This window comes from Rhipicephalus sanguineus, chromosome 8 (assembly GCF_013339695.2).
Source record: "Rhipicephalus sanguineus isolate Rsan-2018 chromosome 8, BIME_Rsan_1.4, whole genome shotgun sequence".
Classification (NCBI taxonomy): Eukaryota; Metazoa; Arthropoda; class Arachnida; order Ixodida; family Ixodidae; genus Rhipicephalus; species Rhipicephalus sanguineus.
Genome location: NC_051183.1, coordinates 87740936 through 87758872, shown reverse-complemented (window position 1 = coordinate 87758872; position 17937 = coordinate 87740936). Strand labels below are relative to the sequence as shown.

The 17937-nt window shown below is 42.4% G+C and overlaps 1 protein-coding gene across 2 annotated transcripts in view; it reads left to right on the top strand.

Moving 5' to 3' along the window:
• Positions 1–17343, top strand: part of LOC119402886 (uncharacterized) — a 37757-nt gene extending 20414 nt beyond the window's left edge. For both annotated transcript variants that reach the window (XM_037669928.1, XM_049418749.1), the window contains 2 exons: positions 11647–11730; positions 17121–17343. In XM_037669928.1, the coding sequence (XP_037525856.1) occupies positions 11647–11730; positions 17121–17263 (227 nt within the window). In that variant the 3' untranslated portion in view covers positions 17264–17343. The remainder of the gene's footprint in view (positions 1–11646; positions 11731–17120) is intronic.
• Positions 17344–17937: the final 594 nt, after the last annotated feature.

The following is a 17937-nucleotide window of genomic DNA, read 5'->3' as shown; positions in this document are numbered from 1 at the left end:
CAGGCGTGATTACAGCACTGAGAAATTGAACAAACTAAAAAAAATGGAATAGATCAAGGGGCTCAGTTTTTTTTCTCCGACAAAACCTGAAGCCAAGGCAGGTATAGGGGAGATTATTTGTAGTTTTTAAAAGTAGTGTAGTAATTATGACATAAAGAGGAAATAATGTAGACAAAAATACAAACATTCTGCTGCCAGGGCCTGAACCTACAACAAAGTGTTGCATCTCATACTCCACCACTCTAGCTACGACATAGTCGTTCTCTCATCCACCCCACTGGGCACTTCTGTGTGTGTAATCCTGGCAGTGCCACACCAGCATTCGTAGTCATGCTGGTGTCGCATAGCCCGTGAAATGTACGAGCTGGTAGCTGATCAATAAACCGTCATGTGCTACCTGAGGGCATCAAGTTTGCTGGCACGAGGCCCTCGCTATTAAAGAACAAAAGAACGGGAGTGGATCAAGGGCTCATTAAATTGAACAGGCACTTCTAGTGCAAAGGACCAGGTCCGCACATGAATGGACTTTAGTACAGCAAGGATAGTTGTTTCAGAGAGAGGAAAATTGGGCATGTTGCTAAAGCGTGCCCAAGATTTAATGAAAGTAAGAACAGCAGAGGGACAGAAAAACTGACACAGTGCTCAGTCTTTTCTGTCCCATCTGGCATTCTTGCTCTTTTACTGAATCTTAAGCTTTTTTGAAATCTCCACATTCATGATGTCATACAATAAATGGGCTCATTGTCATCCATTCTGCAAATTGACCACACGTATATTTATTTAATATTTTGGTAGGAGTGCTCCTGGAGTTTTCTTGTGTTCAAATTACCTATATGGCAAGCTGTATATCTCACCCTTTTGTAATACACAATTGTAGGAAAAATTCGACACCCAATGCAAATTACAATTATTTGCAGTGACCCACTACTACTCTAATACTTGTTCTTAATGCATCCTGTGCCTATTTTCGAGGACAATTTTGGTATATAATGAATGATATGCCTGTGTTAAGCCATCATGCTTAATATTACTACTTCTGTACTGTAAGGACTCTGTGCGCAAGTTGACGGAACTTTTTGTTATCTGTTATGCATGTATCCAGCATAGACAGCTGCTCAAGAGACAAGTGGTGGACAGCTTGCTGTGAAAGATGGAAGCATTCTTCCTGCAAGTCTGGACAAGGCCATATTAAATGGTATTTATTTGTTTCCATCACTACAAATCGACAGTTTAGACCTTTTCAATTGAGAGACTTATTGCTCCTATATTGTGAGCAACTCCAAGACAGGAAACAATATGTAATAGCAAGTGCACGTCATATACATGTTCCACTTGGCCATTCATGCTTGTGGCCACCTGCTTCTGGTAGGATGTGCTGAAAAAATATGTTGTCAGCTACCTGCACAGCGCCATAGCAGGATATCTCACTGTTTGAGGAAACTTGGGACATCTATGCGAGGCAGAATTAAATTGATTTTCAGAGTTTCATGATGAAGTAAAACTTGGTAAAACAAGTTGTAAGGTATGCATGCTTGTGTGTTAGAGTGCCGTCTTAGGCATTGTATTTGCCCTAACCAAGTTGTGCCAATGAACTGGCAGCGGACTATGGCATTCAAGTATTATTCTTTACATTTATGTGTAAAACAGCAATAACGAAGAGCAAGACTGGTAGAGCACAGCCAGAGTGCTGACTACGAACTGAATGTTATTAGTAAAATCCAGCAATATATTGCAGTTTCAAAAAGTAATTTTCACAGAGGAAAAGAAAAAAGGGACACATGAGGTGTCTTATCATTGAGCAATGTTACTTCTGCTGCCATATCTATTAATGGTGTGCCGACTATCTTGTCACCAGATGAAGCAAATTCTTGCATGCACGCTCCTTGTACTGTAATGCTCAGTGACTTCCATATTCTTTTTTACATTGTTTGGCCCCTGCCACGGTGGTCTAGTGGTTATGGCGCCCGACTGCTGGCACGAAGTTTGCGGGATCGAATCCCGGTCGCGGCGGCTGCATTTTCGATGGAGGCGAAAATGTTTGAGGCCCGTGTACTTAGATTTAGGTGCACGTTAAAGAACCCCAGGTGTTCGAAATTTCCGGAGTCCTCCACTACGGCATCTCTCATAATCATATCGTGGTTTTGGGTTGTTAAACCCCGGATATTATGACATTTTTTGCGCGTTCCATAGCTTGGGCGTTAACATTGTCCCGTCTGCTGTTTAAAACTTCACTACAAGCTAGTAGGATATTGTATTCCAGATGAGTTATTCGATGTCCTGTGTGATTGGTGGTCCCCTTATATTTGCATGTGATGTTTGGTGCTTGTTTGCCAGTAAGCACCTAGCCCATTTATAACGCGCCATCAATCAACTTCGCTGCTAAGTTAGGGAAAACGTGTTTAACTTTTTTTAACATGCTGACTAAATCAAACAGCTCTGAATAGGCGTTTAATGTCTGCTATTTTTCGCTTCTTACAAACTGTGACATGTACCTTAGAATCCCACTGTGAAACTGTTCAACTCTTTCGTGATTTCTTACTTCAAAAGGAGCACTTGGCTGTCGTAGACTGCTTGTCAGTAAGTGTGGGTTTATAGTTCTAAAAAAAATAATATTCTTACAAGTATATCCCACAGTGAATATGCCACTTTTGAAACAGAACATTTCTGATAGCTGTTGTGTTCTGCAGGCTTTAGTCTAACCAGCTTGCATAACTGCAGTAAAGCCAAAGTAAAATGGTGTTCTGAAGTTTGAAAACACACTTCATTGGTCAGCCGTGTTAACGTTTGTTTGTAGAGAAGCCTATGAAGAGTAATTATGACATACAAAATGCACTTAACAGCATATCAGCTTGTACGATGCAAATTAAATTGAAGCGACTCTTAATTCTTGTGGCGTGGTGGAATCTTGTTTAGGAGCAATGAAAATATGCTACACGATACGAACTTCCAAAAGCTGTTTGCATCTCACTTGGGTAAACAGACAAAATTACTTCAAAATGTCTCGTAGTTTTTGTAAGTTTTCTTAGTAAACATATTGTTACTCAGTAGGCAAAGTTAAATAAGAGAGTTGGGCTAGTTTGTGTGATTGCTTTAGCTGTGACATATCTCCTAACGCCTATGCTGAACAGGAAAATGAAGAGTGAAGGGGCAGAGGCAGCTCAGTCTTTTTGGCAGCTCAACTGCCAGAGAGCACTAGGCTTCAGCTGACGAAATTGAAACAATCAGACATGCAAGGAAGTCACTTTACGTGCAAGCAAATCCACTGAGCAATGCACTCTATTATTTGACTGTTAAAACTAAAAACCTAACTCGTGTTTTTAATTAGATATGTGGGCTCTGAGTGCTCTCTAGATAGACAGGCAGTAAGACTGCTGCATTTTCATGGCTGGTGATAAATATGTAAGCGTGCCATTTTTGAACTCGTTGGGCAAGAAGTGGCATGTCTTAAGAAGCTTACCAACAAGGACTTCTGTCGCCAGTGAAATTTTTTTGCTGGCCTGCTTGAATGTTATTTCTGGCACACTTGTTGGATCATTTGTTTGTCTACTGGGGATATTCTGGGTTTGTGAATGAATTTCAGCAGTTGAAGGCAAGAGCTCTGCCCTGTCTCTCCTCTTATGTTTGTTATATGTCTAGCTGGAAATTATGCTGCAGCCAAAGTGGTAAAGTATGGTTCACACCTTTGACATAGAAGGTGTTCATAAAGCTCTGGCACAGCGTGCTTTTCGTTCTTGCCCTCTTTTGCATTTTTACTGGGGAACGCAATGTGCTGGTCATGCACTGCAGTTCTACCCATACAGAACTAATCAAATAATTTCATCGTGACGTGTGCAAAGTTTGTTATATTTTTCTCGTGGAACTTTTAGTTATAAGTGTCCTGTCCTTCTGTCGCAGGCTTCATCTGTCACAAATCGCTGGCCACGAATGCAAAGAACACCTTGGCCCCACTTCTGTCGAGGGAACCGAAGTTGCCTGAACAGATGAAGAGCGGTGGTGCTACCAATAGTGAACGACTGTGATTTTATAATGTGCAAGTGTACGAACAATCGCGTTACGCTAATTTAACATTAAATGCATTCACTAGTCAAGTGTTGCAATATTGTAATGTGTAAGTTTATGTGCAGTTGCATTAAGTGAGCGCTCAATCAAGCTTCAAGTTTGCAATCCCATAGTTTGGTGGTATTCATAGGGCGCACATTCAACTTTAAATTGTGATCTGCTCCTTTACTGAGGGTGCATGCAGGTCCTTGAAACGATTGAAAACCCTTGAAAAAGTAAAAGTACATTTTTAAAGCCCTGAAACCCTTGAAAACCTTTGGAATATCTTAGCATATAGTGGCCAATATTGACAATACTAATTTCTTTCTGTGTTCTGTAAACATTTGTCTAGCAAACTGAGGGAACATGTCGTGCTCAATGATGATTCCGCTACTGTGTTTACCTTGCTTGCATCACTGCTTGACCGATCATTCATTTCGTTTCCGCAAGTGTCGCTCTGCCTTCTCCCCCTTTCTCTTGATTTGGCTCCTCGGGACTCGACTTCACTTCCAGCGCCTAGCTTCTCTTCTTCTATAGCAAGCTCACTACGTGTGAAAGATCTTCTAGCTCAACAAACATCCACTGTCCTATAATGCAGGCAAAATGTGAAAAAAAGTTGATGCTTCGTGCTAGAAACCAAGTACTTCTGACTAAAGCTGATGGCATTGCTGCTCAGGCCTAATGATTGACTCCCATGTAGTGATTGTTATTGCTCTTTTGTGTAGGCAAGAACCTTGACTTTATATGTAGAGGATATTTGCTAAGTTGATTGCTCTACTGGCATAAATCCAATTCGCACTTGACTCAATTGTTATCAAAGCCCAAAAACAGGAGAAGCACGATGACTGCATGGAGTCAAAAATGTATTCAACGATCAAATTGTAAAAATTGGGGATAAAATTTTGAAGCAGTCATTACTATTTTGTTTAGCAGGTCAGTACTTGGAAAAAGTAGAAGCGTCGTACATCACCGTCATAAAACTGAAGTTTCTCAATGCCTGAAAAAGTGAGACGGGGGAACTGAACAAGATTACTTATCTAATATAAAAGATGTCCCAGCAGCTGCATCAATGCTGTGAATTTTGTGCACAGCAGGAAGCTAATATGATCAGGTAGAGTATCGGACGCATTATCTCAAGGTTGTAGATTTGGTCCCTATCAGCAGCAAGTTGATTTTTCATCCTCTTTAATTCCTTTCCATTTATGTCATAATTACTACTCTACAGTTAAAGCCTACGAATTATGTGCTTTATACTTTCCTTGGCTTCATTGTCTCTAGGTTCTCACTTGGCTGAATCCCATTTTTTACTTCAAATGCTTAAAGCTGCCCGTATTGTTTTGGAAACTTTGTTAGAGCAGAAAATTGATACTTGTGAGGCTGCCTTCCATCCTCCAAGAACCTTCTATAGGAATCCTTGAAGATCCTTGAATTTGGGCTTTGAAACCAGTATGAGCCTTGTTCACTCCTTCAGCACATTTCTTCCCGTAGTGTGTGTGCCTTGTCAGCAGTGTTTATGCTCTTTTTTACCTTCTGGTACCTGTAGTTGTCTAAAATTTATTTATTAGAGTGGTGCTTTACATAGTGTTTAACTTATTTTGTCAACTTGGATGCAGTTTGCACATTACAGTGGGAAGTTCTCGCTATGTCAAACCACAAATACTTAGGAACTTGAACAAAAGTTGTTGCTTAAAAATAAATATTTTACTTAGAAAACTGTTCTCTTCTTTCTTCCCAAGTTACACGGAAACTCGGCTAGTGTCCATTAAAACAAGCTGATAGAGAAGAACAGAAGTTCATGGCAGCGTTAATGTGTTGATGCTTGGCATGTGCCTTGGTGTCGCCAACCTCGGGTGCAAGTATAAGTGTCGTTTACTCACAGGTGTTTTCACCCTGCAAACACTACCTGACTGGACAAAGGGAGCCATGTACACTGCTAAAATATGACCTGTGTGAATATCTGTTGGTAGAGGAGACTGGTATATAGCTTTGGCTGTGATAGACTTCGAGATATAATACAGGTTTGAGTAAGTTTTAAACATTACCTCCTTTGCTGCACCTTACAGCGTGTGAAAAACAAGCAGTGTATTCATAAAGGATGATGTTAAAGGTTTTATTCCAGCTGGCAGCAATCTGAAGCTATGTCGCGTAATTGAGATTATTGTTGTTTTGAAAGAATGGGCAAATGAAAATGTAGGCACTTAAGTACTGCACTTAAGTACCTAGCTAGGCCTGCAGTACACATGTACTTACATTTACATTTGGCCGTTTTCCCAAATCAAGAATGATCTCAGTCACGCTATGTGAAAACCCTATCAACAATGCGTCAATTTGACGTTCACCGTTTTTTCAACGATAAATCAATATTGATTTCCTTAATGGTCGTTCAATTGAAAGTCGTGGGCCAATTTTCAATACTGGTCAACAGCTAGCTCAACGAAATTTCACTTGATCCACAACGTATTTTCAATTGACGTTTCTTTTCCTCTCAATGATAAATCAATGTTGATTTGCGTAATGGTCTTTCAATTGAAAGTCGCGGGCCAATTTTCAATACTGGTCAATAGCTTGCTCAACGGTTTTTCTATTGATCCACAATGTATTTTCAATTGACGTTTCTTTTCCTCTCTTACATAATGGTCTTTCAATTGAAAGTCGCGGGCCAATTTTCAATACTGGTCAACAGTTTTCTCGACAGTTTTTCTATTGATTCGCAATGTATTTTCAGTGCCATCTGTTGACATTGCTCAATAACTTCTCTATGGTTTTTCAATGAGAATTTTTGTAAGGGTTCAAAGCTCAATGTACGCACGGCGATGCAAAAATGTTTTTCACAGATGCCTAGTTCTGCTGAATCACTTCTATTTATTGGCTTCTACATGCAGTAGACAGGTATCTAGAATGACCAGTTGCTACAGATTGCTTTGATGAAGAACAGCGCGGAAACGGTATTGAGGGGAAGCAACTCCGAACACAATAGCTTACCAACAACTTTGGGCAAAATTATTTTAACGGAAATTATAAACGGAACAAAATTGAGAGACCTTCCCCTGTTGGGAAAATGGTGAGGCAAGCGAAGCAAGAAACAAAGAAATAAGGCGAAGAAAAAAAGGAAGAAAGAAATAAAAGAAAGAAAGCGAACAAAGGCACAATGAAAGAAAGCGAAGAAAGAAAGAAGGAAAGAAAGAGAGAAAGAAGGAAAAAGAAAGAAAGAGAACAAGAAAGAAAGCAGGAAAGAAAGAGAAAAGAAAGAAAGATAGAAAGACGGAAGGAAGGAGAGAAAGAAAGAAAGAAAGAAAGAAAGAAAGAAAGAAAGAAAGAAAGAAAGAAAGAAAGAAAGAAAGAAAGAAAGGCAGTAGGTGAGGCACATACACGCCAAGCGCTAGGCGTGTGTGTGCCTCACCTATTGCTTTTTTTTTCTCGAGGATTTTGGCAAAGCAGTCCTTATACTAAAAATATTGTCGTGTTTGAATCTGTGAGAACTGTACATCCTTTCAATTTTTTAACAGTATCGCGGGAGCCCAGAGCGTGGGATATGGTAGCGTCTAATATTCTCGGCATGCAACGAGATTTGCAGACAATGTGCAAGCGCACAAAGCACATTGAACTGCCAGCGCCGTCTGCTACGATGAGGCCCAAAAAGAGAGACATGAGTGGGCTTGTCTCGGCCTCCTCGACGCTTATGCTTTCGAGCTATATGTGTACGGCATACATAGAAAACTTCGGCAGGTCCCATGTTCCGTGAGAGTCGATGTTATGCGAAGCGTGCCGCGGGAAGGTAACTGTGGCATAATTTTTTTACTGAGCGAGACGTTACGAAATGACGCTAAAGATAAGTTCAAATTTTATACGAACACACATACGTTAAAGAACCGCATATGCGTTATATAACTAGTTGTTTACAGTTGGGTAACGCTGCCAACAGCAACATGGTTATTACCAACACCAGAAGCGGTGAGCTGATTTGTAGCGTTTATACTTGTCTGTTAGGATGGAGAATGCATGCACATTTCACATGTCCGTGTGCGTGTGTGGAAGGGGTTCTTGGCGGTTCTTGAACAATGTCATCACCGTGATCAGCGAGCACCAGCAGCTGGACAGGACTTGTTATTGGATCCGTTCGTGATCACGGCGAAGAGGGATCTATCTGTAGTGAAGTATGAGGATAGCTGTTGTAAATCGTGAATGCCTTGGTCGTTTCATTGACAAATTCTCTGTCGACAGAGCCGGCGACATGTCGCAACCTGAAGTCACCCTTTGCGTTGGTGAGGTATACGCCATCGAGACTGGTAGCCCTGGTATATAGTGTGACGTAGATCAATGTCAGTGGAGGCGCTTATCCTATTCGTAGACTAACTGGGCATATGTGACCCAGGTAGTCTAGTCCACAAAGTGGCTGTCAATCAATCCGACATAAACCTCGGTCAGCATAAAGCGATTGCCCAGCCTCGTCAGAAATGAAGAGAACACTGCGTCGTTCTCGCGGACCGTGTGCCTGGCATGAATGAATTGGAATATCAAGAGAGACAACGTGCCAGCTGTTCGTGAGCACGAGCACCAACCGACGGGCCATTGTACGTGGTGAACATTATGTAAAATTCGGTACATGCCACACGTTGTGGGGATCGGTTTCACGCGAAGTAGTCAGCGAGTACTTCTATGCTGCATCTTATGGAAGGAAGGAAGGAAGGAAGGAAGGAAGAAACAAGTGGAAAAAACATGTAGGTTAGCTGCCGATATCGGTTTTAGACCGGATGGCTACCGTGTGCTGGGGGAAGGGGGATAAAAGATGATAGAAGAGAGATGTTACAAAAAAAGCAGAGCAAGAAAATGAAAAATAGAGAGAAAGGGAAAAAAAAACAAGAATATGACACTGCTTAGAGTCTGTCTCTAAGACCAGTTGTCCGCAAGAAGCGCAATAATGCATTTAAAGCTTTCTGTGCTGACGACAGACTCGGCCAAGGTCCCAAAATCCTTGTTCCGACAAAGGGCGAATGTCAAGTTTATCTAGCGCATTCGAAGGTTCTTGTCCTGGCGCACTGAAACGGGGACACTCACACAGAAGATCATATGGCTTTGAGTCAAGCGTTAGAAGGTGGATCAACGTGTTTTTGTAAGTGTAGTAGCTGTGTGCATGTCGCGTGCTTACCAGGCACGTCGACAACACTGACGTTTAAAGACTAGCTAATGGTGCGACGTAATGTCAGCCCTCACGTTAGGGTACATACGTCAGTATTATCGAAACTATAGGTGCAAGTTATGGTGCAGTAATGTGAATATCATACGAAACTTTCGTTAATGTATTCCTCCGAGGTCGAGCAATCCTTCAATATAGTTTGCTGAATCATAGAAATACAAATGTGATGTTTATTACACTGCTATAAAAGCGCAGTCAACACTGCAACCACAGACGTTAATGTGATATGACCCTTGTATTGTAGGAGTACATACATAGTGTTTATTGCTTCCTGGTAAAATTAGACAGCCAGCACCACAACAACTCACCTTTCGCCGACATTACGCCTGCATAAACTGTTTTTCCAAACCAGCCTATAGACCTGGCGCAGCTCTGTAGTAAAATACCTGATTGCCACGCTGAATACCTGTGTTCGATTCCTGCTGGTATCCTCATTTTTATTCTTTCGATTTGTCGGGTCAACGCTGCCGATGTCGGTTTCTCATCACGCTCTCATTTAAATTACCAATATCTGTTCTCGCCGTTCCTGGGTACATGTCAACTGTCAATCACCTGTGGCGCATACCCGTACACCGCGGCCCGTAGTTAACGGATATGTGCCACACGTGTCTGGAGAAGAGGGTTTGACGGCGTACGCGACAGGATTTTCACGTTATTCATGTCATGACCCGACAGTCATATTCGTCAAATGCTCTTACCCTCCCATGCCAAACTTGGTCTATTCTTGATAGATAGATAGATAGATAGATAGATAGATAGATAGATAGATAGATAGATAGATAGATAGATAGATAGATAGATAGATAGATAGATAGATAGATAGATAGATAGATAGATAGATAGATAGATAGATAGATAGATAGATAGATAGATAGATAGATAGATAGAAACGCTCAAAGTGTCAAAGATTCGCTAAGAAATGCTTCTCATTTAAAAGGAAAACAAAGGCACTGATAAAGCAGCAGAAAGCACGGGTATCGAATGCTCCAAGCAGAACAGCACAGCCGGACACTTGCACATGTCTGTGCATAATCCGCATGCGCATACTCTTGACCATTTATCCAATGTGCTCCTTTGTACGACGCTGTTTTCTTAAATCTAAAGATGCGTTGAATTAAACAGCGAAGAAGATGACGCTTTCAGATCAGTGTACTTTGTGTGCTTGCTCATCATCAGCAAATCTCGTTGCCTTTCGAGAATAGAAGACGCTACATATCCCGCGCTCTGCGTTCCTGTGGTACTGCTAAAAAATTGCAAGCCACGTCCGTGGAGAGCGCGCGAGCAGCCGGATTTTGCTCCGCGGGGCGACACCTTCAGTCAGTTTCGGCCTCTGACGTGGTCAGCCTGACTACTAGGCCGTGCATGCTCCTGCGCACGCGCATGCAACAAAAAATTAGGCATAAGTCACGTCTTCGCCTCTCGTTAGAATGTACTAGAACAGGGGAGTGCCCGAAACGAGCTTCAAAAAGTGAAGCCCAAAGAGGGTCAATCCGCTTGTAGCGCTGCGATCGGTAGTCTGCAATGTGTCGTTTAAAGAGTTGCGCGCGGCTCCGCGAAAGTGGTGCAGTGGTACGATCCCCGCTTCCCACTCAAAATGCCCGCGTTCGAATCGCAGCTGTACAGGGTGGGTTTTTATTCGTAGTGTCTACCTTCATAGCTGTATTGGTTTCCCTTACTTTCTTAAAAATTAGCTTCAGTTGCTACGTATTGCTGCAAAAAGTAACGCAAAATGACAAGTAAAATAAAAAAAATTCACAGTTAACATAGTTATTTGCAGCGCCATCTCTTAGGATTCAATCTCGGGGGCCATACCTTATGCTTTTGTTGAATTCCGCGGGATGGCGCTTCAAATAACTACGCTCACTGTGAATTTTTTTCTACTTTACTTCTCATTTTGCGTTACTTTTTGTAGCAATACATAGCAACTGAAGCTAGTTTTAAGAAAGTAAGGGAAACCAATACAGCTATGAAGGTAGACACTACGAATAAAAACCCACCCTGTACAGCTTCGATTCGAACCCGGGCCTTTTGAGTGGGAAGCGGGGATTGTACCACTGCACCACTTTCGCGGAGCCGCGCGCAACTCTTTAAACAACGACACATTGCAGACTACCGATCGCAGCGCTACAAGCGGATTGACCCTGTTTTGGCTTCACTTTCTATACATTGGTGCTGCGGCCGTTCCGAGCACTCCCCTGTTCTAGTACACTCTACTCTCGTTGTACATTTTCACTATATTGGCGCGAGTTAGCTCAGACTTACTGCTTCAGTTCGCCATCTGATGCAAATATTTCTAGATCTCGTGACGAAACATGAGTCTGGTAGTTCCTATATAATCCATGTCCCTTAGGTGGGTAGCCATGGTGACGGAATGGTAGCTCGCATTTATACGTTCTCGCTTCTTATTTTTCCAGTACCTCCAATGAAAAGAGAGTACCGCTTTCATTACCATGACCCCAAAGCCCATTGTGCTGTTCTCACATTCAAAGACTACTCAGGTAAGCACAAGAGAAAAATCCAAATGACCATTCCATCTACTTTGCGAGTGGTTCTTAGAGGAACACGTACAGTGGATTAATACGAAAGGGTGTGTCATAGCAACATACGCGCAGTAGATTTTACACTTTAAGAAAAAAAAGGAGTTCTTATTACTCTTATTCGTGAATGATCACTTGCCATATGTATAAAGTTTCGTTAATGATCCGCATTAGGTGTCTCTCGAGACTGCTGTACTATCCTCAGAGAGCTGTGGGAGGTGCGAGTCGCAAACAAAAAGGAGTTAATGTGTATATTTGTGGAGAGTTACACTCGAAGTTGTAACGCGATAGCGCTAAGAGCTTGTTTCGCAGACATTCCAGTGTCAGTGTCGGCGTCGTTGGTTGTGAGCGAAAAATCAGCGTCTTGCGTGAACAAAAATTCGAGACAGATCCAAATAAGTAAATTATAAAACACTTATATTCCCCTGGGAAAAGAACCCAGACCTTCAGTTTTGAAAGCAGGTGTTCTAGCCCAGAGCCGCATCATTGCCTGGAACTCATCCTTCAAAAAAAAATCTCTTAACGAATCTTATGTAAAGCGACGAGTTTCCTTAACGCACGTAATGTTGCGTGCCAAAAGCGTAGAATCGCGCCAGGCGTCAAGACGTGGGAATCGCACAGCGTGTGTGAGGATAAAGGCCGACCCATTACAAAGCGTTCACACATATTTAGGCATCATCATCAGCAAAAGGGTCAGCGAAGTGAGCAGCTGCGTAGGTTCACGTGTTGCTTGCGGACGCGTATTGGGTACTTAACTGATTCGCAAAAGGAATAATTGTGCCGTAGTGGGCACTTCACAACTGTACTTGCAGTAGGCGTTGTCGGATAGTTTTAAATGGGTAATGTTACTCGCACAGACACTCCTTTCCTTGCGGTATGGTTGACGTGTCCACCGAGAAGCGAAGGGAGAATACCGATTGAGAAGGCGATGCCAACGGCGCCCGATTAGGCTTTCGCGTTGTACCCTTGAAGGCGAAGCTCAACCGCTTTCCAAATTTTTTTTAGATAATACAGACTTTCTATAAATATAATATTACAGTAAGGCTCCTCTCACATGAGCTGTACGTCCAGGCGGAGATACTTTCATCATCAGCCTGTCTACGCCCACTGCAGGGCAAAGGGCTCTCCCATGTTCTGCCAATCAACCCGGTCCTGTGCTTTCTGCTGCCACGTTGTACCTGCAAACTTCTTAATCTCATCTACCCACCTAATTTTCTGTCTCCCCTTCACGCGTTTGCCATCTCTTGGAATCCAGTCAGTTACCCTTAATGACCACCAGTTATCCTGCCGACGTGCTACGTGCCCGGCCCATATCCATTTCTTCTTCTTGATTTCAACTATGATGTCCTTAACCCCCGTTTGTTCCGTGACCCACTCTGCTCTCTTCCTGTCTCTTAAGGTTACACCCATCATTTTCCTTTCCATCGCTCGCTGCGCCGTCCTCAATTTAAGTTGAACCCTCTTTGTAAGTCTCCAGGTTTCTGCTCCGTAGGTAAGTACCGGTAAGATGCAGCTGTTATATACCTTCCTCTTGAGGGATAGCGGTAGATTGCCATTCATGATTTGATAATGCTTGCCGAATGAGCCCCAACCCATCCTTATTCTTCTAGTTATTTCACTCTCATGGTTCGGCTCTGCGGTTACTACCTGTCCTAAGTAGACGTACTCCTTTACAACTTCCAATGTCTCGCCATCTATCGCAAAGCGCTGTTCTCTGCCAAGATTGTTCCACATTAGTTTAGTTTTATGCATATTAATCTTCAGACCTACTCTTTCCGTATCCAGTTCAGTAATCATGAGCTGCAATTCGTCTCCCGCGTTACTCATCAATGCAATGTCATCAGCGAATCGCAGCTTACTGAGATATTCTCCATTAACTCTTATCGCTAACTCTTCCCAATCTAGGGCCCTGAAAACCTACTGTAAACACACGGTGAATAACACGCGGGGGATACTTTGTCGTAGGCTAAATAACACTTTGCAACTAATTAGGAAAAACTCGTTAATTACCTTGTGATTATTGACTTGAGAGCAGTGGTTTATATTAGAAAGGTTATGTAAATGACAAATGATGGCACACCCATATTTTGGAAATCGCGCAAGTTGAGCTTAATTCGAGATATTAATAATCGAACGATATCAAGCGATATCGAAACTGTTCGCGAGGGGCGCGCAGGACACGCGACCACTCTGCTACATCAGACTGGAGCTAGCCTCGTGGAGAGAGTGACGAACTTGAATGAAAGCGCGTCGCGGCCGGCTTTTCCTGTCAGCTCGCTTGCGCCTGCGTGTCATGTTTACCTCTGCGTGTGGTGTTTGGTGCCTTATCTGTTTCTTTCGAGCTGCGGGCAAGAAAACCGCAATATCCACCTTTTATTTGTCTGTGAAGCACAAAATTCAGGGGCAGCCACTGCGGTGCTTCTTGCAGACAGGAGAAATTTTTTTTCGCGCCTGCTTACTGCTCAGGAAAGATACAGATAAGCACTACATATCGCACCTAAAGAATAAGCTGTCTACTTGTGTATTTCAGAAATCTTGCGAATTTTCCTGGTCAAATTCTTCCTTGGCCCGCCTTAACTCAAAGTTCATCACTTCCTTGTCACGTGTAGTTCCGGTCTTGCGCAACAGGGACGCCGCGCTTCCTGCGCGCCATGTGCGGTCAGTTTGGTATCGTTCTGGCAATTCGATTATGAGTATCTCGAATTACGTGCAACTCTCGCGATTTCTAAAGAAAATGTGTATGTCTTAAATTGTCATGCACTACAACTTTCTAGTATATACAACTATCCTTAAGGTAATAAATAAATAGGTAATTAAGAAGTATTTGTTAATTAGCCGTATTGATCTTGTTTTAGCTGGTGCGAACTATTGCCGTCTGGATGTAGAGTTCGTGCGCGAAAATGACAGATGCCTTACTGTCATAGAAGATTTATAAAAAAATCTGTATTGTTGGGGTGTGCGAATATTCGAGTTTCCAAGTTGAATCGAACAATACCTAATCGAATAATTCGATTCGACTTTCGAACAGCTGGTATTTGAAGCTTCGAGCAATTCTACAGGACCAATATCTAGGACGCAAGAAAGGCCAATGGTACAATAATAATATGTGGGGTTAACGTCCCAAAACCACGATATGATTATGAGAGACGCCGTACGGGAGGGCTCCGGAAATGTTGACCATTTGGTGTTCTGCGACGTGCAGTGACATCGCACAGCATACGGGTCTTTAGTATTTCGCCTTTATAGAAATGTGACCGCCACAGTCGTAATCGAACCCGCGACCTTTGGGTCAGCATGCGGGCACTGTAACAGCTACACCACCGCGGCGGAAAGGCCAAACTTGGTTAGGGTGGGCTGGCTAAAAGTGACGGTAACGTCGTTGCAGTCCGCCTTTCGTTAAATCTTTCCCCGATATCCTGGTCCAAAAGGGAGCACATGTTTATTTTAAAATAGATAATGTCTTTTGCGCACGTAAAAAAACATATGAGAAAACTGTCAAGCCCTTCACAACTTCGCTTCCGAAACGAAGGCGCGGACTTCTTGCGTAGTTCGGTCGCTTATGCCGCAAGCGCAGTAAGACGTTCCTACATTGACGCACTAAACCTTCTTTGATTGGCTTCACATGTGAAAATATGGTCACATAGTGCAGTCGCGGCTGCAGCACCGTACCACTCCATCATAAACCCCCATCATTCCGGCACGCACTTGAAACGCTGCTTCGAACGGGCGTCTAAAGGTTTTTGAGCCAGGAGCACTCACGACTATGAAGCACATTACCGTTGTAGTCAAAGTTGTAGTACAATTTGTATTCTTTCGGTAGCAGTCACTGACCACGTTATGTTCTCGAGGAGATGAGCAGATTTCATTTATTTGTTGTTTCATTTCAATTTTCAATAAAATCTTTTGTATTCCATATTCGTTTCGAATTCGATATGAAATTTCACTATTCGCACACCCCTACTGCATCGTGTAAAAAACACCTGTACATATGGCAAGTCACGACACAGCAAGAGGAATAACACCTTCATTTTTTTCCTAGATGACAGCATAGAAAGTTCTTAACAAATTATCAGCCAAAAATGTGGCATGGCGTGTTCCGCCATCGAGCAGCAGGCGTAAATTCTCAGTCATCACGAAAATATCTACAACGATGAGGAGAGCAATGGTAGCATGTAGACCGGTCCAACAAAAGGATCATCACACGACCATAGAAAAGCGTGTTAAGAAATAAATTTTCTTGCAGTCGGAACTTTCTTGCAGTCGGAATCACTCGTTGCTCATATCCCTAAAAAACGCTGGCCTCAACTCTAGGTACAAAAGGCGACAGCTAGTGCGTTGTTTGGCAGATAAAATTCTTCCACTGACATTTTCCCACTCTAATGAATTGGTCATCGGCGCTCATCAGCATGCCGCTACTTGAACACACCTGACCTTGCACCAAATTATCCCTTTATGAAATTAGGTTGAGCTCGATATTTTGTGCGGAACATTTAAAGGGACACTCAAGTGCAACAGTGAATCGGCTTCGATTGATAAATTGTACGCTGAGACTTCTAGTGTCGCTAATTTCACCATCATAGGGTGATTAACACAGGACAAAATGTATGTCATAGATTCATGCACTCTTTTTTGGCGCTGAAATCCCCGTGCGTGTCGTCACAAACTTTAAATTGCACTTTTTTTTAATTTTGGCAGTTTTACAACAACAAAATTTTCTGAAACTTGATATTTCCAGTCTATGGACACCCTCACAGGACAATTTACTTCCTTTTTACCGGTTAGGAACTACGTTGGACTTATCTAATGCCGTAGAAATCTATGATGTCATGGTGTTTGGTATGGGAAATCAAAGATGACGTGGCCACCCGGATTATTCTAACGCACTTTGTCGCTTACCAAGCGTGAGCGCGGTGATTTTGAAATGGAGCAAGAGTAATTTCCTAACGTGAGCAAAACCGTTTTTCTATTTAGTGTCCCTTTAACATCGTCTGGGTGATTGCTGCCCACTGTGTTGAGAGACTCGTGGATCCGCCCCAAAGGGAACGCTAGTGCGTGTGCGCACATCGCGTATATCAGCAGTGGTCAGCAACAATGGTACCCTCTCACCACAGATGAATTAACCAGTGAAAATAGATGGCGTGTGCACTTTCCACAGCGCGTTTTATGACAAAGTGGAACGCTCATCGCTCACGTGTATAAGCCAAGTACATATTCTTGATCTAGATGGCGTAGCCATTGGCGCTTTTCCGCCTGAATGCCGAAATATACATAAACATTATACCTATCCAACATCAAATTGTGTGCTTGGCGAATCCTGCAATATTTTACACCCTTGTAATTATTTTTGATAGGCACCCTCCGATGTGAACTCCATACATGGAAAGACACGGCATCATACAAGCTTTATGGAAACTGCCAAAACGAATACGACTACCAGTGCCCTGGACGCAAAAGTTACAGCATCTATTTGACACACTGTCCGAACGCAGTATGAGTATCAATACAATAAACACTAGAATATGAGCAATCTAAAATAAACATGCGTTGTATTGCACCCATATTTTTCTAATATTGATTTCTTTAAACTTACTTCATTTTCTACAATACTTTATCTCTATCATCTAGAACAGTACTGTTAACCACCTTCCAATATAGAAGTGATGAAGATCCAGCAAGCTCTTAAAATAAAGGAAGTGTGAAGCATTTCAGTAGGAAGCAGTTTTTGTCTGCCTTAAATTGTCGTGATTTTATTTCTTTTTTCAATTGTGCTAACTCATTGTCTGTTTCATTTAAAAATTGTAGGAATAAGAACACTTCACGTTTTATTTTCTTCTACAAAGCGCGTGTGTGAAGCAACTCACTGGTTGTTTTTCCCTGTGCCAGTTTTTTATTTTATGCATCGACATATGCACCACGTTACCAAGATGTTGTATAAGATTAGAGCATCTATAAAGAAAAATAAAATAAGTAAAAGGCAGTTAATCGCCATCGACTCGCAAAGCACCAAATACAGAGCCCATGGAATGCTCAAGCAGAAGGTTATTCAGGGTGAAAGTTTATTGTGTAGTCCTTACTACTGCGTGCTTGCAAAGCAATCGCGTTTCCAGCAATAAAAGAAGAACACATGTTTTCACCTTTTAAGCCCTTTAGGGGCCCAGGCTGTTGTAT